At 45.2% G+C, this 22,294-nt stretch overlaps 1 protein-coding gene across 1 annotated transcript in view; it reads right to left on the bottom strand.

Annotated features, from left to right (window-relative positions):
• Positions 1-13,002: 13,002 nt before the first annotated feature.
• Positions 13,003-22,294, bottom strand: part of Zfhx3 (zinc finger homeobox 3) — a 155,784-nt gene continuing 146,492 nt past the window's right edge. Inside the window, exon 9 of the mRNA XM_041650527.1 lies at positions 13,003-18,957. Within this exon, the coding sequence (XP_041506461.1) occupies positions 17,297-18,957 (1,661 nt within the window). The 3' untranslated portion in view covers positions 13,003-17,296. The remainder of the gene's footprint in view (positions 18,958-22,294) is intronic.

The following is a 22,294-nucleotide window of genomic DNA, read 5'->3' as shown; positions in this document are numbered from 1 at the left end:
GGTGGAGTATATCTTTTTTTTTTTTTAACTTTAAGAACAACTTTTAAAAAAAAATCTTGAACTAAGCATTTGTTGCCCTTAAGTACCAATTTTCTGTAGCCCCCTCACCAGTACCAAGTGATTATTTTAAATTTTTAAGCAAGTTTGAGCTTAATCCCTACTTCTGGGAGTCATTAGTAATTTTTAAAGGATGCTTTTGAATTATTGACCTTCTGATCTTTGGGCTTTTTCTTTCATACATAAGAAATTTAGCCTATCACAATCCCCATAGTTATGTGAGACTAAATACTAAGTTTTTGTGGCAGAGAAAGCCAATAGCAATCATATGTATAAATAATACTTTTCTCATTTTCTAATTCATATTTTTATTTTGTTCATGATTTTCGTGCCAGCAGACTTTCCCCTCATAATGTCCATGTAGTCAAACTGATCAAGTAGCTCTTTTATGGGGGAATCATACCATTAGGACCCAAATCCATGTATTTCCTGCTAATATATCTTTGGTATTTTTTTTACTGATTTTTATGGGATGGATGTGAATCTCCTTCCTAGCATATGACACCTCCTTATCACCTCATGTCTACCTAACTCATTCGTCTTCTCTGAAAACTCTGCTTTCAGAGTCTAGTGAAGTCTCACCGTTCTTCAGTGTGCACGTTGATACACACCTGCTTTTCTGTCCAATCCCTTCCTCTGGCCGTGGGAAGAGAGCAAGGGCTATTCTGGAAGTGCTTTTCTGGGCCCAGAGTTCTGTAGAGCACCTGCATGCTTAGTTATTGAATGAGAACTCATCAGAGAACACTGGTTCAGAAACAAAAAGAATACACAACCTTCACACTGTAGGCAATGTGAGTCTTTTCATCCTCGCCTATCTAGACAATAACAGCTGCATGGGTTTGATTTTGTCAGTGTCCAAATCCCCATAGCTGTGTTTCTGTGGCCTAGAAAGCCAGTAGATAAAGAATTCATGGCCCAGGCTCCCTGGCAGCTAAGTAGGCTCTGGGCTATGAGACGCTATAAGAACATCTTGGCAACTTTAAAACAGGAGCATTTCCTCCTTCACTTTCAACTTCCTGTGAAAATATGGCCATGGGAGCTGAAGAGCCAGTCCTCAACTAAGGAGGAACCCGTGTGGAGAAAAGAAAGCATAGGAGGAAGGGAAACAAGGAACTCGAAACACCAGGGCCATCTTTGCAATTCCTTGCGGCTGTCTGAACTACCACCTTAACAAACATCAACTGCTGGCTTATTTAAACCACTGTTATTTTGACATTTATTAACAGAAATTGAATATATACCCTAACTCGCGGAGTGCCCATGCGTGCCACATCCTACCTTTTGGGGTCATTCCCCATCACTCCTTGGATGAAGAGTCATTCAGTCATTCTTTCAGACATCACGGAGGAAAATGTTGAAGGACGCTATTGAGCCCCGCAAGGTGAGGCACGGAAGAAGCAGTCCTGGCTCTAGATTATGGCGGCACTATAACGAGGACCAAAGCCTCTGGTTGTTAAAATGGAAGTCAAAATACCAGTGAGGAAAAGGGAGCAGGCGAAAGGTAGAGCCCTGGCAAGATGGACCCAGGCTCCTATTTCAGGCACCTGGTTTGCATTAATCTCTCATCTCTACAGACTCTTGCAGTGCCCCCTGCCTTCTCTCCAGTCTTGTCCTGAGCTGCCAGCATCCGTAATCTTTATAACATTATATCAGAAAAGATAAAGACAATAAAAGTTGAGGATGGAGCCCGAGTCCATAGGATATCCATCTGTGTAGTAGCAGAAGGCTTCAAATAGGTAACAGGCAAATAGAACTACTGCCAAAACCCCTTTCTGTTTCCTTCTTTGAACCCTTGCCTTGCCTTTACCCTTTCCCCCAATATGCATATATAGGTCATGTTAAGAAAACTCCTTCCAGTTGGCCTATTTCCAAGACAAGGGTACAGCTGGGCCGAAGGGCCACATGCTGAAGTTATTAATATGCCCATGCCCTTCCCCCCCACTGAGTTCACTGATCAAAGGCCCTGCCAGAGCAGCAATGGATAGCCTCGTATAATGGGAACTGAAATTCTACTTAAGAAACCAGCTTTGCCAAAACACACTACCTTTTTAAGTGAGGCATTCCATGCACATATTAACCTGATTACAGAAAGGAAGGGGGATCTTTTTCCCTCTGTACCCTGCTAATAATTTTCTGTCAAGTCTGATTTGGCTTTAGCTCTACTCCAAGTTCTTGTGATGTGCCCTGTTCACCAGTAAACTGAAAACAGAAGGTGCTGTACAAACTCTGAGACGGGATACTTCACCCATGAATCCAGACGCTGCAGAATGTGGTTCCCTGCCAGCAAGGAAGGCCGGTGACGTTTCCCCGTCTCTGATGGCCAGCAGCCTGCCTCTGATTCACACAGTCGGCGGATGAAGCGCATGGGGAAAATGGTGGAAATAATTAAAGGCTCTTGGAGTTAACAGAAGCACTGATTCGTTACACGGAGCCCCTGCCTCAAGAGGGAGTAAACCATTGTGCTTGTTAGAGAGAGGAACAGACGGTCACAAAGCTTTTAGAGTCCCAATCAGTTCCAGCCCCAGGTTAGTTAGGTAAGAAAGAAAGAAAGAAAGAAAGAAAGAAAGAAAGAAAAAAAGAAAGAAAGAAAGATAGATAGATAGATAGATTTGAAGAAAGCACTGCTGTTTTGCTCTGTCTGATAAACGAAAAATGCTTTAGGGTTTATTTCATCATATTCTAGAATAACCTGGGTCCGGTGAGCTGACAAAACGTCCCCAGACAGAGTATCAAAAGATCTAGATGTTGTGAGCTTTCCCAAATCCAGGGCCGGTCTGTGAAGATACTGAATATGATAACCTGCTAGAGAACAGTCATCCGTGCTAAATGTTGCCTTCGGGAGCCTCAGACGTGGACTATAAACTCCTTTTCAAACTTGACTCCTTCAAACTTCCAGATTTCGATTTCCTAAGACCACAAGCACAGAGAGATCTAGACTCACCCACACATGAAAGCTGGCACATATGCGTGGGTATGTGTGCGTGTGCACGTTTTGTGCCTGGGTGCACAGGAATGTGTGCATGCAGGCCAGAGAACAGCCTCTGACAGTGTTCCTCAGGTGTTGTCAACTTTACCCCTTGCCACTGGTCTGATTACAGAGCAGGCTACCTGGGCAACGAGTCCCAGGAGTGCTTGGACCTCTTCCTCCCCAGACCTGGGCTTACAAATGCATACCATGTGCCAGGCATTTTTTTTTTAAATATGGACTCTGGGGATTGAATTTAGAATGTCATAAGTATCTCCTCTGCTCACTTTGTCAGCCCTCATGGCTGCACAGATGGGGAGGTGCTGAGCAGTTCTCTTAAAAAAAAAAAGTCCAGGAATGCAGAAACAGAAAACAACTCAAGGGTACCCATGGCCGAGGCTAGTCCTTTTCTGCTTGTATCTGGCATCTTTTTAGAATACTTTGCTAGTAATAACCAAGGAAAATGTCGTCCACAAGCTCTTACAAGGCTACAGCAGGGTCAACATGCAGGAAGAGCTCAAGATTTTCATCTGAAGACAGGGAGATCTTATTAGGAAGGGTCTCATGTAACACAGCATCCCACATCTCTTCATATACCCAAGGACCTTTAAAAAAGCAACATCATTCCTCCTGCTGTGCGTGGGAGGACGAGTAATGCAGAGGGATGTCCTTAGTATCCCAGAGACCCTGACATTTGATATTCCTTCTGCCATCCACTGTCTGTCCCAGAGTCCTGAAGAACTCACAGACAGCCTTACAGACAGCCACATCTCCTTTTAGAGCCAGGCTTAACACTATGTTCTTGTAAAGGGAGAACAGCCACTGAGGTAAATCACAACTACATCAGCCAAGAACGCACAGTGGTTCAACCCTTGTTGCGTTCAGTAAAAAAGAATATGGTTTTAGAGTATTGAGTCCCCCCCCCCCCCCCTTTCTGTGATTGGACTCTGTGAGCTACAGCTGTAAATCTCTGCATCTGCTTCCATCAGTTGCTGGATGAAGGTTCTATGATGACAATTAAGGTAGTCATCAATCTGACTACAGTTTAGGTACCCTCTTCACTATAGCTTAGGGTCTTAGTGGGGGTCATCCTGGTGGATTCCGGGAAATTTCCCTAGTGCCAGGTTTCTCGATAGCCCCATAATGGCTCCCTCTATAAAGTTATCTCTCTCTGTGCTCTTCTTCTCTGTCCTTCCCTCATCTTGGCCATCCCGAGAGGCAAAGGAGTCAAGACCATGATGGGGATACCCACAGAAACAGCTGATCTGAGCCAGTGGGAGCTCACTGACTCCAAACTGACAGTGGCCCAAACTAGGCCCTCTGAACGTGGGTGACAGTTGTATGTATGGCTGGGGCAGTCTGTGGGGTCACTGGTAGTGGGACCAGGATTTATCCCTAGTGCTTGAACTGGCTTTTTGGAACCCATTCTCTCTGGAGGGATACCTTTCTCAGCCTAGATATAGGGTGGAGGACCTTGGTCCTGCCTCAAGTGATGCGACAGATTTTATTGACTCCCCATGGGAAGCCTTACCTTCTCTGAGGAGTGGATGGGAGTTGAGGTGGGTGGAAGGAGAGGGGAGTGGGAAGAGGGAAGGGAGAGGGAAATGGGATTGGTAAGTAAAATGAGAAAAGATTGTTTTAAGAAATAAAAAAAAGAAAGAAGAAAAAGGTACTGAGTCCCAACCTAAGACGAACCCAGTGGCATGCTTTGATCTGGAAGGCTTACCTACATAAATATTCTATGTAGTAACTTTAGTTAGGTGACAAGCTTTAGGAAGTAATTTATAAATTCTTGATAGTAAATCTCATTTTCTATGATGTCTAACATGTTAAAACGTTGCCAGTCTTTGTATCTATTGGACTTTTAAATTGAGATAAAAATCTAACATCATTCTTTAAAAATAAAAACCAAGCAAGGCTCCAGGAAATCTTTCCTTCAGATGCATTCTTTCACTTAGCACGCCATGCCGTGGTGTATTTTACCCAAGGAGCAGTTCAGTCAGGTAAACGTCTAAAATAGGTGCTCAAGCTGCAAGGTGAGCCTACTTGAACTTTGACCAGGAAAAGTCCAGAAGAGGAAAAATCATCTAGTTATTCTCAGTGTATTGTAAAGAAGACCATTTATAATCAGTCACCGGTAGTGGGGTCTCGATACACACGCAAAAGGGAGAAAGGGAGACAGAAGGGAAGCCAGCCGGCTAAAGGGAGCACATGCGCAGTCGCACATGCGCAGTCATTCCAGGAAAGGGCGAAGCAAGAGAACACAGCGAGAGAGTGGAGGGACAAACGCTGTACACGCTGTACACGCTGCACACGCTGCACACGCTGTACACGCTGTACACGCTGTACCGCTGTACATGCTGTACACGCTGTACACGCTGTACACGCTGCACCGACGGGGCTTCAGTAGAGGGGGCGGGGATTCTCAGATGAGTCTGTTGTAGCTGCCGCCTTGGATCCTCCAGCATCAAAATGTTATTAAAACTTTACCAAAGACCTAACTAAACAGGAACCCTTTCTATCTCGTTTCTACCCATAAATAGCCATCCAAAAGGATGTCGTGAGTGCTTAAAGACTCCTAGAGCAATTATCTTACAGTATTAACAAGAAAAACTTTTAAAAGAAAAACCTTAAGGCTCCATAAGCTGTCCCAGTGAGTCAGCCACCTTGTGATTCTCACTGCGTGCTCAAGCGAATTTGTCACAGAGTTAGTTTTACGTGCGTGAGCAGAAGAGAATCTCCAGGCCTGTGAGAGACAAGGGTCTATCTCTAGGAATCCCAGAGTCGGTCAGTGATGTGCTCTGAAGTCTTACTCATCTTGGCTGTTTCTAGACCCAAAGTGACTTTTTACCATCGGCGCCTACAAGTTCACCGAGGTGACACTATAGCAAACAGTCCAAACCTAAGAAGTGACCTGCTGCAAAACTTAACCTAAGGAATTACCTGTGGCTTCAGGAGGCCACATTTGTATCTACAGCCCTTCTTCCCTGAGGTGCAGCAGTTTTCTTGGCCTACTGCAATATTAGACTCATCTAATATATAGCATGTATTTTAACAAAATTTAAGCATATATATCAAACAGCAAAATGAGCACAATGAAAATTGAGTCTTTCTGCCATTCCTGCTTCTCAGAACCTCAAAAGCATCCACTGTGACCTGCAAGTCTACCAGAGGCTGGGAAAGGGTGGATTCCCTGGAGCCGATATCACAGGTGGTTCTGAGATAGGACCTGATCATGGGACTTCTGAAGAAACAAGTGCTCTTAACCATGGAGCCATCTCTCCAGCCCCAGACAAAGGGTGTAGTAATAAGGGCGGTGGGGCTGCATCCCCAGCACCCCTGCTGCCTGGCTAGCTTATGCCCAAAATAACAACACACAAACTGTATTCATTTAATCACTGCTTGGCCCATTTCTATCTAGCCTCTTCTAGGCTAATTCTAATCATCTGTGTAGCGCCCCTAGGTGCGCTTACCGGGAAGATTCTAGCCTATGTCCATCCTGGGTCAGAGCTTCATCATGTGCGTCTGCCTGGGAGCTGGGAGCATGGCGTCTCTCTGAGGCGTCTGCTCCTGAGAGGAGAGCTGTGGAGTCTGAGCTCACTTTCTCTTCCTCCCAGCGTTTTCTGTTTACTCCTCCCACCTATCTTCTAACCAATGAGGGCCAAGCAGTTTCTTTTTATTTAACCAATGACCTTCCTCCATCACGACACAAGCACAGATGGAGGCCAGAGGACAAGTTTTAGAAGCTGGTTCTCTACTACCACAGGGTATTTCAGGGATTGAACGCAGGTAGTCCAGTTTGGCAACAAGCACCTTTAGCCACAGAGCCAACTCATCAGTCTGAAATTTTAATTTCAAACTATATTTTTCAGTGGAATTTGACCATACTTCTTTCTTGCGAATACTTTTCTTATAAAAATAGCATCCCTAAACTTTTAGGAAAAATGGCTGAGTTGGGCAATTTTCTAAGTTTCGTGGCTCTAGAGATCCTACTGGCTTCATGTTGCTTGCATGTTACTAAAAAATACAGTCCACTGAGATTTCTTGGTTTGTTCTTTCCTCTCTGTTTTATCTGAGATAACACATCTTTCTGTCTTCTTCCTTGGCCCCTTATTTCTGTCTTGGTCAACTGTGGATTATTGTGCCTGACATTTCTTCCTATGGAGTTTTATCCTAGATAGGTTTCCCTTTACAGTGCTTTCTCCAGAAAGAACCCTTACCTGGCTCTGCTGCTGGAGCCTGCGAGACTGGGCCTGTGTTTAGCCATCTCACGATAGCTGCCTCAGCTCACACTAGTACTAGTGGGCTATTTGACAGGACCCCTGTTTTCAGATCCATCCGTTCTTACCCAAAGTAGATAGGGACTAAGTTTTACAAAAATAAAGACAAGCAAAAACTATAATTTAGGTTTAGCAAGCAATGGCTAATGTTTCTAGGCCTGCTTTTTTATGCTCCTTTATTACCTGGTGCCGAGGATTCGCCTCCAACAGTTCCACTTTAAAATCAATGGGTTTTCATTAAGCTGAGCTTAGTTTGAAAAATCATCTTTGTGAAGAAAGACATTGAAATGAAATCACTTTGATGAAAAAGCTAGAGGCGTTAGGAAGAGAGAAAACTCTTGTAGTTGAGGGAGATGAGCTCAAACGGTTCCACAGCCTTCCACGGGCTGGCTCAAACTTGTATACCTAAGACATCTAAGAAATGGCCTCCCCGTGCTATGTGGCATGTGGCAAGGCGGAAAGGAGACTGCAATAATTAATTCATTTACCTACTCTTCCCCACTTCTGATCTCTGTAAGCACAGAGATGAGTTAGTTCCAGTCTCACAGTCAATTAGAGCACACCACACCCAGAGAAGGGCTGGGTCAGGCCCCTGTGCTAATCAGAACCTTCACAAGTGGTGGCAGCACTCGGAAAGGGCCATAGGACTCTTGAGATATGTGTCAACAATACGCTTGACTTCTGCCTCCAGCTGAGATAGAATAATAAAGATCTTCTGAGAAAACTAAAGTTGCACAGGAAAATATATGAAAAACTGGTGTTCAGGGGCCCTGAGTATCACATGAGAAAGGACATGGCCCCTGAAAGGCAGCAGCAGTGAGCTCTTGATGACCACACTCTACTGTATTGGGAGTTTTCATATCATGAGAGACCTAAGGAAAGCCCAGTAGACAGACCTCTCCGTTAAGGAGATGAAGATGTCTTGGGGACCTAAGCAGCTGAAAGTCTCAGGATACAAACAAGTATCAGAGAAAAACTACTGGAGGCCCAGAAAGAAATTAGTGTGCTGAGGTAAACTCCTTGGTTCCCGATAGTCTAGCTTTCCCCATCTATTTAGCTAGGTGTCTTCTTCATTTTATTCTTTGTTGTGTGCTTTCTTTGGGGGACTAAGCAGTTGAAAGTCTGAGGATAAGAGGCTATGGTAGCTGATGGTTTCAGGAATTGTTCTCAGAAGAAGTATTCTTCAGTCATGGGGAACAGACTTCTGGTTATACTCTGCAAGTCTTAACCTCCAGGCATCTACGTCACATAGTGCATCCCAGAAGAAGCTGAAGTAAGTTCACAAGAATACAGAATACCCAGTTTCTAACAAAGGAAAACACACAATGTCTGGCATCTGCCAAAGACTAGTGAGCATGCAAAGAGTCAGGAAGACAGAGCTCCTAATTAATAACAGTAATCAAATCAGAATTGACATAGATAACTTAGCAGAGGGTAACAGTAAGGCAAATACTTTTTGTTTTTGTAAACGTCCAGTCTATCCTTAGACTTACATTGATCTTCCTGCCTCAGTGAAATCACATGCAAGAACACTCATGCCTGGTGAAAACACACCTTAATACTGGTTTTGGTGTGCTCACATTCAAAGGTCAAATGAAATATAAATGGAGCTGCCAGTTGTGAGGAATTTAGTGTCTGAGATAAAAAAAAATGCTGGTTAGAATTAATTCCTGATTAGAAAAAAGACATAGCATAATAAACTCTTCAAAAATACTGCACCCGGCAAAGAAGAGACAAACAAAAGCACAAAAACCAGCTAAACAGATGGGAAGACCTGGACTAGCAGTAAGCTAAGAGTTAACCTCAGTGACTAATTCTGAAATAATTGAGAGTCCCTGGAATGGGGTGAGGGAGATAAAAAACATTGATGAAATTTTGATTTTTTAAAAAAAGCCAAATTCTACAGATCTAAGAGGTCAAGAAACCATGACTCAAACTGTATGAGGGTACATCCTAATGAAAGGAAGATGTGATGAAACTAGCGAGAAGCGGGGCGATTCTACACAAGTAAAAACCACATAGCAAATATGGGTGACATCAAGTCGGCTATTGAAAGGCCATGTAAGAGTAGAAGTCTTAGATGTTTGAAAGAAAACAAAACTAGGCTGAAGACAAATTATGCTTCCCTAGCTCTGCACTTTCAAGCTTTCGAGCTCGAAACAAGACACGGCACAAAGGATCCTATCTCCTGACTACACGTGAGGCTTGTTATCAGAGAAAAATGAAAACTACCCAGCAGCCATTCTGCATACCCTTTACTAAGCTATCTGATACCAGTACTAGCAATTTTATTGCCAAGTTCATCATTGTCTCTATTAGACACAATCATCTTTAGTCATTGATAAGATCACTTGCTCCTAAAGCCCGCATCAATGAGATGCAAAGGCTAGCCTAGAAACTCTACTCAAACCTTTTCTCCACGCCCTATTTCCAATACATCTTCCATGTTTATGTTGGGGCTTGCTAGAACCATAGCACTTTCTCCCTATGTCTAGAAGAAATGAGATCTTGAACACCCCTTCCTGTACCCCCTTTCAACTTTGTTTCACTGGTAACCTACTTATTCTCGAAGCCTCATTTCAGGTTCTAGAGCTCTGGACTTGGACATCAGACCCACTTCTAAATAGGCAATAGGCGAGTGATATACTCATTTCCCTCTATTCTTTAACCCTTTGCTAGGCTGTTCAACCCTTCAAGGCATCACGAAGCAAATTACCCCTAATCCGGCACATCAAAGCCATCCTTTCTTCATGACCAAATTAATCACTAGGGGTTGCTGAGTAAAATAGTGAAACCTAAAAGCTGCTGCTGAACTCATGAACACAAACCTGCTAGATACTCTAGACACCATCTAATATAGGTACAGGCAGGCAAGAAGAACTACACATCTGAGCGGGCTTGATGAGACCTACTTGCCATTCGTTGGACCCTCTGGGAAGAAAAGCAAGAAAACCACGGTCCCACGTGGACCACAGATAGTATCAATAGTTGAGGCAAATTCTTGTTGAGCATCTAGAATGTACCAGGCAGTATTGTCATAACAGCTCTGTGAATAGGGTACTTATATCCCCATTTTACAGTAGGGATGAGCAACTCAATTAAGGTCAATTTGGTGGAGCCAGAATTTGACTCAAAGCACCTGACTTGAACTCAGTTCCCTCCCTTATCTAGTGTTTCGGGAATTATGCAATAGCAAAGAGGCACACCAACGGTTAAGCACACAGCTAGCTGGCCCTCACTCCTTACCTAGCCTGGATTCTTGAGATAAATGTCACCCACTTACAGGTCATTTGAGGAATAAGCAAGGAAGTACACAATCTGAGGATGGTTATGTAGTTTGGTATAGAATACTTGCCCGTTAATGTTCGGGGCCCTGAGTTTAATCCCTAGATACAAGAAAACAAAAGTTGTAATTTTACAGTGGGTTTTTCAATGCTGTACAAATAAGAAGGCAGGGGGGGATAAAAGGAGAGTGGTTGACTGAGAGGCAGGGGTCTGGGAAGAACAAGTGTTCTAAAGCAATGAACTCAAGAGAGCTGGAGAATGGCCACCAGGGCAGGGCTCTCATTTGCTGCTTTTCTTAGTTCCTTCTCAGGCCAAAGGTTCTTGACCCAAGAGTAACATGATTCATCTGGAAGCTTTCATTCTCAGATTGATATAGGGGTCAAGAGTTGGGTTAAATAGCCATAGTTAGGGAGGGCTAACTCCTCATTTACTTTTGTTGTCAGTAACTAGAAACAGAGGAAACCAACCTAACTGGCTAAAATATTTTCAAAATATGCTGCTTTAATCCCAGCATTTGGGAGGCAGAGGCAAGCAGATCTGTAAGTTCAAGGCTAGCCTGGTTTATATAGTGAGATCAAGGACAGCCAAGGCTATATAGTAAGATTCCCTCCCCCCATCTCAGAAATCCAACCAAACATGATGCTTGCTAAAGAACTGAAAGAAAATATTTATATATAAACCCACACACTATATCTATCTTATCTACCTATCATCTATCTGTGTATGTATGTATGTATGTGAGAAAGAAAAGACCCACCCTTAGCATGAAGTAGAGAATGATGAACTTGGCCTCTGCCTTGACAGCCTGGAGACCACTAGCTTCTGTGCAAGCTTTGTCTGGTCCACCCAGCACCCATGTGGAGGCTGAGCAAGGACACCTGTCTTGCTAGAATTAAGGCTGCAGAGCAACGGGCACAAATCTCTCATCCCCCAGTTTGCCTCTTGTAACTTATATTCTAAACTTGCTCAAAGTGAGAAAGTCGTTAGTCTACGGGGGGCTAGGTACCAGACTTTCTTTAAAGCAAATTAGAAACAGCTATCCAATGCGCATTGCTCATGTTCTGTGGGTGGGGAGGCTCTTAGTTCCAAGGAAATTAATATCCACTTGAGAGTGATCCTGAAGCCTTACTGCCTTTGGGGGTAGGGGAGCTTTCCAGAGAGAGAGAGAGAGAGAGAGAGAGAGAGAGAGAGAGAGAGAGAGAGAGAATGAGAACCTCTGGTCTCTAACCCAATTCTCCAGGTAAAATTTTACCTGTGAAAGAATTTGTAGCCTATGCAAAATAGATTCCATTGAAAACAATGCGATCTCCCAGCTGCAATACGGAAGGCAGAGACGGCTTTGGCTCTTAGCCACTCTGATTGTACTGCATGGTTTCATGGGGTTAGGGAGAGATGAGGGACACAGCTGTGCAGCTGTATGCTTTGTCAGCAACATCAGAAAGAAAAGTCTCATGCTTGGGGAAATAGCTGGACTTCATTAGGGACAGTGGCTGTATTTGTTTGGCACAGAACTTCGAGCACTGGCTATAGAGGCAGCTTTCTTCTGAGTCCAAGCAATGCTTGTGACACCTGCACACTGTCGCTGCTGCCCCTTGAAGGCTGCTGCACCAGCCCAAGGGGTTGGGGAACACTTGCTTGTCAGTAGATGTCTGGGGCCAACAGAAGGGGGTTCCTTAGCTCAACACCTTAGAAGACAGGGGGTTCCTGTTGGCCAGCGGCTGATACTGCACCCCTTGCAAAGACATAAGAAGCTGGCGGTGGTACCCAAGCCCAGCCGCTAGAGTTTTCTAAATTATTTATTAGCTGTGCCTAATAAATTAGAGATGAATTAAAGCTCTTTGGGCCCAATCGTAGATGTGCTCCTCATTAATGTTATACTGCAGAATGAAGGCTTCCATCAGGAGCCTCTGCCATGTCTAGTCGCTTGCATGGAGGAATCATTGAGGCCACTGTGCTTGGGCTGCCTTGGATCCTCTTACCAGGGGCTGAGCAAGCCCTTTCATAGAACACGGAAACTGCCAGCCACCACTTTCCTTCTGCCATGACCTCCAATTTCTACTTCAGATAAGTTAAACCTACCTCTCTCCTGACCATTAGCAAAATGTCATTGCTTGAGGTTGTACTGATACCTCAAATTTTCATAGTAAAGTTTGGATTAAAAAAAAATTAGCTAACTACTGGGGCTCTCTGGATCAGGGACTCTCCAAGGCTTGCTCTGGCCCAGACACACAGCAGTACAAAGACACCGAAGAGTAATTGTGCTTTGTGTACCTTCTCATGCACCTTGGTATAAGTACACTTGGCACACACAGCCTTAAGACATCGGATAAAATTTACACTTCCCCAGCTGTGGGCATCTTTTCCATGTAGCTCCCGTCCATGCACATAAATCTGGTAACAGACAAGAACTTTTGCTCATATTTTTTAATGTATCACAATGAGCAGGAAACATACTTGATGAAATATTTTCAAAGGAGTATATTCAATTACCATCTACAATCAACTTAACTATGACAACAAAGTTTTTGTGACAAATTTCTTTTTTCAGTTTGAGAGTTCCTTGTGGTTCTGTTAGTCTCCATGTATTTTGGTACAGTTCGAGATCAGCGTTGTTACAGTAACAAAAAAGCTAACAAGACTACATTATAGAAAAACACCAAGAACATCATTTTTGGTTTCACTTGCTCTATTTTTTTTTTGTTTTTGTTGTTTTTGTTTGTTTTTTTGTGTTTTTTTTTGTTGTTGTTGGTTTTTTTTTTTTTTTGTACATTGCAAAGGCTGTTCATATACCTCTTTACCTCAGGGTCACGTTCATTTATGCTTTCCTTCCTACCCAAACTTGCCCCCTCCCCCCCTGAAGAAAGTAAACAAACAAAACAAACTAGTCAAAGCTTTGTTTCACAGTGGGCAGTATCTCAGCGCCAACAAACAACCAACTCAATTTTATGCTTCTATTTAAAATGTTTTAATTTAATTTATTATTTAAAAAAAATATATGTCCATGAACATCAAGTGCACTGGCCTGGGTCACTGCCTCTCTCCCGCAACTTCCTGCCATGCCTGATCACTCAGGTTTCATCGTGTGCCGCCTCTTTTAGTATATTTTCAATTGTCTAACACTTTGACCACATTCATCTTTTTAAATAGCTTTTAACTAAAAAAGCAAACTAAGAAAAACCCCAACTTCCTAGATGCAGCGTGTGTGTGTGTGTGCGCGCGCGCGCGCGCGTGCGTTTCCTTTCTTAAACTTATGGGAGGGATAAAGGATGGATGAAATAACTTCCGATTCTGACAGGTATCCAGGTGCCTCATGCCCAAGAGTGTCTAGCACCAAGTCACACCATGAAGGAACTGGGCCGTGGGGGTGGGGAGATATTCACGCTAACAACGAAAACAAACCGAAACCCCAAAACCGAAGTGCCAATAGAAGTTAGGAACTAATTTTAAAAGTGAGGTGAGACAGTCTCCTCAGCTACCTGCTCCGGCAGCAGACAGGAGCAGACTCCCCGAGGGAGAGCATCTAAATGGCTGAGCACTGTAGGAAATGCATGCTTTGTCACACTACAGGTCACGGCCACTGTGGCTGCTAGGCCACAACTCCGTGACCAGCTCTTGTTTGCCTGCTGATTTTCACCATCACTGACTGCTCTGCTATTTCTGGCTTAGTGCTGAGGATTTCTTCTTTGATGAATATACGTGTGGGTGCCGCAGCCATAGAGGAAAGCGGTCAGTACGCAAGCCACTCTAGGTTGGCCACTCTAGGTTGAAACCCTCACAAATCTCCTTTGAGGGGCACTGGTGGGCAGCAGCCATTCTACCCAGCCACCTTATTGTTGCCAAACACACCCACGGGTCAAGGCATGGCACAGTGAAACACTGACAGTCACTCTGCCTCACAGAGGGAGGATGGTAGTAGCTCAAAATAGAACAAACAAAACCATTGGGGAAGGGCTGGCAGAGTTACAAAAAAAAAAAAAAACAAAAAAAAAACAAAACTTGAGGTTGGGGGTGGGGAGGATAGAAATTGCACTATTACCAAGCAATATCGTTTTAAAAAACAGTTTTCGAGAAGACCTAGCAGAACGGCAGGTAAAGCTAGTGTTAAATTGTTAAATCGTATCACACAGAGAACCAAAACCAAACATTTTTCTATAGATACAGACACAGTAACATACAACAGTTAAATGGCAAAAAATATATATATATATTTCATAGAGTTACAAACAAGATAAAATAATGGAAAACAAAAAAACTGTACAACTTTAAAATTTAAAAGTGTTCATCTCAAAACACAGGGAGAAATACAAGAATTCTTGTTTAAAGGAAATAGCTATTTAAAACAGTAAGTGTTTTGCGTATTTGTTTTTTTGACACCTTATGCTACAACTGGATACTGATAGTTACGATGGTTTTCTTTTAGTATTTCTACTTTTAAAAAATTAAAAAGGAATTTGCACTGTGCATCAGCCTAGTTAGAAATATGTACAACAGTTCAGGACCTACTCTTTCTTTAACTAAAAACAAATTCATAAAAATAGTCCCGGCTAAGAAAGAAAGGAAAGAAAGAAAAAGGAAAAATGAAAAGATTTCAGATCTTGGAATGCTCCAGTCTTTTGCAAAGTCAATGAGTGGCTTCAGCACTGGGGAAGAAGCCCAGAAGGTGGCCAACGGAACTTGGATTCACAGTCTTCAAAGTTCCCTTTGAAACATAAGGAAGAGAGTGAGGGAGGCGTTTGCACTTTGGGGGTGAGGGAGATTATGTCTGTTGGGGTTTGGCTATGAAACTGAAACAGCAAAGCATCTATTTGTCTTCAAAACTTATGTTTTAGCAGCACAAAGTTCTCCTTTCAATGTTCAGACTGTTTTAAGATGAAGATGGGTGTGTGTTGCATTGTGTTGTGTTACAGGGATATGGACAGTAACAGAAACACAAGTGCCTGATGCACATGGTTCCTCTTTTGCTCACTGTACACTGCTATCTGTTCTTTGTTGGCTGCACTCTGGATCACTCGCCGCTCAGACTGCCTAATACAAGACCAAAACTTTGAAGTAAAAAAAAAAAATGTGTCTTTTGGTATCTGGAATTGTCATTAACAGTTGCCTCTCTGCTTGCAGAAGAAGCACACAACGACCTGGGAACTCTTTTGTGTTACTCTTTCTTTTATTACACTACCTCTTGTTTGTTTAAATCAGAAACAAATTCTCAAGTAACAAGAACCCTTTCCCCCTTTTCTGCATCAGCAGTGAAAGGGTGTGTCTTTGGATTGTTTTTTTTTTTTTAAAGCATGAAATTTCTTTTTCTGAGAGAGGAAAGAAAAGACACAAACACAAAAACCAAAACCAAATCTCTAGCCAAAAACCTCTTAGAAAGAAACGCATACAGCCTCAACTACAGAAACTGAAACGAATGTTTTAGTTCAAGAAAAGAATATTTGAAGAGTCCACAGATCAAAGAGAGAGAGAGAAAGAAGAGGAGGGGCACAAAGAAAAAGCAAAGGAAGGATAAATAAAAAGCTAAAGGCTCAGGGCTACCAGACACAGGTAACTAGAATTAACTGCCTTTCCAAAGTCTCAGCTCCCCAGCCAAAAATAATTTGTGAGGACCCTGGTGACCCCTGGAGTCCTCCGAAATGCTTTCTCTAGGTTTATTCTGCAGCCACCCTCTGAGAAACGAAGGCAGCCACTTTAAGAGGGAGATGAGAGGGGGGGGGGAAGGGGGAAAAGTGTAGGTGAAGCAACAGATTGCAATCTATCCACTAGGGATGAACAAGACATCAAATGAGGAGCTGTGGCTGGACCGCACAAAAGCTAAGCGCACCAAGGGTTTAAGTCTACCATACTGCTTCAGCTCATCTCCAATGCCGCAATCTACTCAACACCAAAAATGCTCATACCTACCATAAATACAGAAAGTCAGTTTTTAAAACTCATCTTTTTTAAGCTACAAGTCCTCAACACTCTGTGTGGGTTTTTTTTTTTCTATGAAGGTGGGAGTGCTTAGCTTTTCCCCTTGAAATTGGCTTCAGCAGAAAAGCTATTCTTTAAAATCCCCAGAAAGCTAAAGCAGTTCACATTGTTTTTCTTGAATACTTTCTGCCCATTTTTAAATTAACAAAACAAAACAAAAAATCTTTTCTGGAACAAAAGAAAAAAAATATAAAACAATGATTCTGAAAACAGAACAAAGTGTGAGCGATTGACCTGAGAATAAAAAGACATTACATTTCTTTTTCTTTTTTCTTTTAGCAAGCCATTGGTATCTGAGTGCTAAGCTAGCAAGACATTTAAAACTGTAACAAGGCGGAGTGCTTTCCCATACAGCGCGTGCCGGCCTCCTCTGTGCTATCAAGGTGGGGTAGTTCTCAAAAGGGGCAAATATACAAGGGGTTTAAGCTCCAACGACAATAGGCAGGCCCTGCGGACTTCAGCTTCCCCGACCAATAGTACCTTTAAAAGGACACAATGTAACAGGGGTAGGATTTGTGTTTTCTTTTTAATATTAAAAGAAAAAAAAAGAGACAAGGATGTAAAATCACCGGCATAGATAGGTATATGGGAAAACAACCCACGCTTTTTCTTTTTTTTTTTCCTTTTTTTTGTTTTTTGTTTTTTTGGTTAGAAGCTTTGGAATTGCAGTTAGTCTATTTTTGAAATTGGTTTGTTATTAATTTTTTATTTAAATTCATTTGTAATTGTTCATCTTCAAAGCTTACAATCTGAAGGTGTCCGTTCCTACACTGGTCAGACCACTGTCCTTGGGGCAGCTGGGGTCTTTGGGACCCTCCACCGGGCTCGCCGGTCCGTCGGACTTTTGGCTGAGATCCGTGTCAGACTCCTCCGAATAGTCGTCTGTTGGCATCGAGGGCTGAACCCCTGAGGTGCTGCATGAACTTGAGGTAACCGTTGAAGATGAGGAGAGAGGAGGAAAAGAAGGGGGCTTTGCGGCCGAAGCCCGGGAGCCCACTGGCGGCCAAGACTTCCTGGAGGCGTGGGGGGAAGCGGACAAGGACGGGGCGGCCGACGGGGGAGGGGGGCTGTCGTTTGAGTGAGCGGCAGACTGCGAGGTAGATGCGGTGCTAGGATCGGGGAAGCAGGCAGAGTGAGGTAATAAACTAGGGTGCTCTTTGGCGTTTCTTGCTGCTCTCGTGATTGTTCTGTGTTTGTGCAAGGCCGACTCGAGATGCTGACTCAGCGCTTCCTCCCCGCAAAGCGCGCTCTCGCACGCCAGGCAGTGGTATGAGCCGCTGCCACCACCGCCACCGCCACCACTGCCGGTGGGGACATGAAGCACCATCTCTTGCAGGTTCACCACAGACTGGCCGAAGAAGCAGAGGGACTTCAGGTGGCTCCTAGCCGCCTCCTCGTCGCCGAAGCCCGCCTGGCACTTGCGGCAGACCAACTTGTACTGCACCTTTGGAACAATGAAGGGGTCACAGAGGGAGTCCGCACTTTTGCTTTCTGCTTCTGGCTCTTCGGGGGGTTTCGGTAGGAGGGGGGACACCTCATGGGAGACGTTTTTCTGCTCTTCTGGTTTGGGGGATTCTTTGGCAGGGTCTTTGTCTGGGGAAGCAGCCCCCTGGGGGACTGGGGTTTGGCTTGCTTTGGGCTGCTGCTGCTGCTGCACTTTTTGTTGTTGTTGTTGTTGCTGCTGTAGTTGCCGCTGCTGCTGCTGTTGCTGCTGCTGAATTGCCTCCTGCAGACTCTGCTGGTATTGCTGGTACTGCTGCAGTAGTGAGCCTGGAGACAACCCCATCAGGGCCTGCGACAGGGCAGGGCTGTAGGGGAACAGGCCTTCCATGCCATACATAGGTTGCAGGTACCCGCTCTGCAGGGCGCCAGGGATCTGGGGGGCATAATAAGGAGAAAAGCCTGGTACGAAGTAAGGAAGGAACTGGCTCGTGAGCAATGCTGTGGGGTCTGAAGTCAAGGCCGCCTGCAGGGCCTGCAGCTGAGCAGGGTCCACCGCGTACTCCATGGCGGGCAGTGGGGCTGAGATGGTAGCTGTAGCCGCTGTAGGGGCCTCTCCTTTCTCCTTCTTGGGGACAGGTAGGGGTTCCCCCTTCCCTTTGTGTGCCTTTTCCTTCTCCTTTCCTTTCTCACCGTCTTTGTCCTTGCGTTGCTGTTGCAGGGGAAGCTGTGGCGTGGGTATCGGCTGGGCTGCTGGCGGCGGAGGAGGTTGCTGCACCTGTGGCTGCGGCTGCTGGGGTTGTGGGGGTTGCTGAGGGGCCATTGCCATGGTGGCTTGTGCTGGGGTTGGGGAGCTCAGCGAAGCTGAGGACGGTTTATTTGGTAATCCAGATGTGGGGAGGCCAGGGGAAGGAACTGTTGTGCTGGGCAGACCCATCAAGTTCGGTTTAGGAGACGTTAAAGCTAAAAGGAATGGAGACAGAAAGAAAAGTCACGGATCAGTCACTTTGAGTGGTGAGTCACACATTCAAGGTGCTGGACTTGTGCCTCTGGCACGGTCACCAATGTTCAAACCTGAAGGGTCCTGTCAAAGCCAGTGCTGTCAACAGGCTTACCCTGCCATGCTCAGGGTTGGGTGACCAAGCATGTTAACCAAGACACAGACCTGGGTCAGCTTCTGGACTTTTCCATGCCTAATATCAACACTTACTAGCTCACCTCTTCCTTGCCATGTACTTCCAGATACCATTCAATTTGTCCAGGACAAATTCGCCTGGAGGCCCCCAAACTAGATTCTAGCAACTGGGGACTCACGTAAACCGAAAGCCATTACCAAAGTGCCACAGAGAGAAAGCCAAAGCAGGACTCCTAGCAGGGCCCCAAGGCCACAAGAACAAGCACCACACTTTCTGCACATGTCCTCATCCTGCACCATGGCAGTTGAGTGGATGCCTTAGGAGGGCAGAGAGAAGATGATTGAGAAACAACCTGCTCAGGAAAAATTGGTCCAGTGCCTTGGTTCAGTATGTCTGTGCAGCAAGACATACCACTTGCTCTTGCCTCTGTGTCAACAGTACGTAACAGGGCCAGCAGGGTTGCAGACACTCGGAGTGATACTCCCAGTTCCCAAGGGATGCGGGCCCATCCTACCCAGTGCTCAGTTTTTGCTTACTCGTGATCATGGAACTGTAACTCTGGGGCCAGCCAAAGTATGGTCCTTTCTATCTTTGATCTTGCTCAATCCCAATCTATCACTATGTACAGAAATATTACGCACGCCAGGGCCTAAGAGAGCATGTGCCGGAAAGAGGCAGAGTTCACTGGACAATGCATAATGCTGAGAAAAGGCGCAGACAACAGACCTCGGAACACCTCCACATTTACCACAGCTGAAAAACAAGACGGTGTATCACGGAACACAGGAACACATCGCTGCTCCTCAGTATTGGAGCAGGACTGCCTTCTCCCAGAAAGCTGAGACAGAGGTTGCAAAACAACACTGTCTTCATGGGGGAAGGGGAGGACTCTGAAGCCCAGACATGGATGAAAACTGTGTTCATTTCCAACTTGAACGATACAGTGTATCAAAACCTCCATATTACAGAAGTGAGTAACAAGGTTACTAATCCCAAGAGAGCCCAAGCTTCCCTCAGTACAACCACTGAGGGCAACTCCGACTTCCTCAATGTACACTAGGGAAGGAGGCTGGGTGAGAAGATGCAACTGGCAACTGAGAAAAGTTCAAGGCTTGTTGGATGAGCTGGTACAAGTGAGGCAGAGTGGGGGTTATAAGCTCCGAGCTTAGGGCACGGCTTTCTGTGTGCTGGTAGGCAGTGGGGCCTGCTCCAGGTTTGAGGTCTGGGACCAGAGCCAATAGGAATGTCTGAGAATTGGCCCACAGCCATGGCTTCCTGCTTTCAAGAGAAAGAAAGGTTCAGGTCAGAAGGCCTTACGCGTGTTCCACTGATGGACTACCAAGAGCTCCACACTTTAAGGAGGAGCACTCCCTGAAGCCCTGCTGTTTATCCGGCTCCGCACTGGCTGGACTCACACTCTACTGCCGTTAACGCTGGGTTTCTGATCTGTAAGATCAGAACTGGGCCAGGTACTTCATCCCCCTGAAACTCAGTCACTGTGGAGTTGGGCTGACCCTGTGCGGATGGCAGCTGACACACATCAGATGTGTGACCTTTGGTTCCCTAGGAGACTCCTTAGAACCTCAGCCTTCTATAGTACAAGATGGCAGGGGCTGCATGAATGGCCACAAGAAAAGACCTTAGCATCGGGCCTGGCATGCGGTAACTGCTTAGTGAACCCAAGCTCCTTCCCTCCCATGCCAGGTCCAGTGTTTTGTGAGCTGTGGTAGCTGAGGTGCTGACAGCTGGGGGACATCTGGCTGCCCTGAGGAGGACAGCTTTGTTTCTCCAGTTCACTCTGAGTGGTCAGAACCTAGGTAGCACCTACACCTGCTGACTGACTGGCTCGTATTGGGTGCTGTGGAAGAGCACCTAGCACTGGGAGCCCAGAGGCCTGGGTGGGTGGGAGTTCTGGCTCCCTCTCCCTCCCCACCGCCCCGTGGCTTGCTGAATGGTCTTGACCTCTCTGGGCCTCAGATTTCCCATCTGTAAGACAAGGGCACCACACATCAGACATTCTAAGACTACCTTAAAACTTTTGTTGTCGGGAGGTGTTCATGTGCTATGGTGGGTACGTCAAGGCCAAAGGTCATCTATTGGGAATGATTTCCCACCTTCTACCCTGTCAAGGTAGGGTCTCTCTTATGTCTGCCCAGCTATTTCCAGGTTAGCTAGCCCATATGTTTCTAGGCGAATCTCCTGTTTCCACTTCTCATCTGGACTCTTGGGATTCCAGATGTGTGCCAATGCATCAGATTCTATGTGTGTGTGTGTGTGTGTGTATGTACATTCTGATGATCAAAATTATGCCATCAGGTTTGCATGGCAAGTGCTTTTACCCAATGAGCCATCTTGCTCATCTCGATTCTCTTATTTTCAAGCCACTATATCTTGCATACTGGGCCTTCCTGCCAGTGCCCTAGGCTGCAAGGATCATTCAAATGTCTGACCACTTGCCTCAATTTGCTTCCTGGCTTATGTCTTGCTGGCTTCAACATCAGTCTGTGTGATATATTTATGCAAAGCCTTTGTCTTAATGCTTTCTTTTCTTGTTCTCTTTAGCAAGAAACTGAGAGCAGGAATGCAGTAGCTTATACTCTGTTAAGCACCACTGGCATTATTAGGTTAATTGAACTAGGACTGCTCTAGGGACGCCAACTGAAGCCTCAAGCTTTGGGAAGACGGGAAGACGAGGCGGCCTTGTGGGGGTCTAGTGTGTGGGCTGGTTAGCACAGACCTTTGTAGAGGGGACTCACTAGCATGTGTCTAATCCTCGCAGGATGCTGGAGGAGAAGGGCAAGTTTCGGAGGGCTGCGAAGACGGGTGAAGACAGATGAGGAGGAACAAGAAAGGAACATCTGTCGAAAGAACTGCAAAAGTCCCCATCCTTAAGAGTCCATATAAGCAGCACACGTGTGTGCCTCCAGACAAGCAAGTGTGAGGGAAGAGAGAATGTGAGGGCGGCTGAGGAGCCCTGGAGCACACAGTAGTCACCTGTCTGAGAGATTAACACTGTTCTCAATATAAGAGAACCGGTGGAGGAAGCACCCAGCACGAAGAGCGGCTTCCTGCTCTGGGAAAGGTGTGTGAGACTACATGCGTGAGGACAAAGGGTTGATTTCAGGTATCTCCAGGCAGCTGCTACCGGGGCCAATACAGTCTCA

This window comes from Microtus oregoni, unplaced genomic scaffold, assembly GCF_018167655.1.
Source record: "Microtus oregoni isolate MIOR12 unplaced genomic scaffold, Mior012 000004F_ref0000308, whole genome shotgun sequence".
NCBI classification, from domain to species: domain Eukaryota; kingdom Metazoa; phylum Chordata; class Mammalia; order Rodentia; family Cricetidae; genus Microtus; species Microtus oregoni.
The sequence above is the reverse complement of the archived record's forward strand: the minus strand, read 5'-3'. Positions and strand labels throughout refer to the sequence as shown.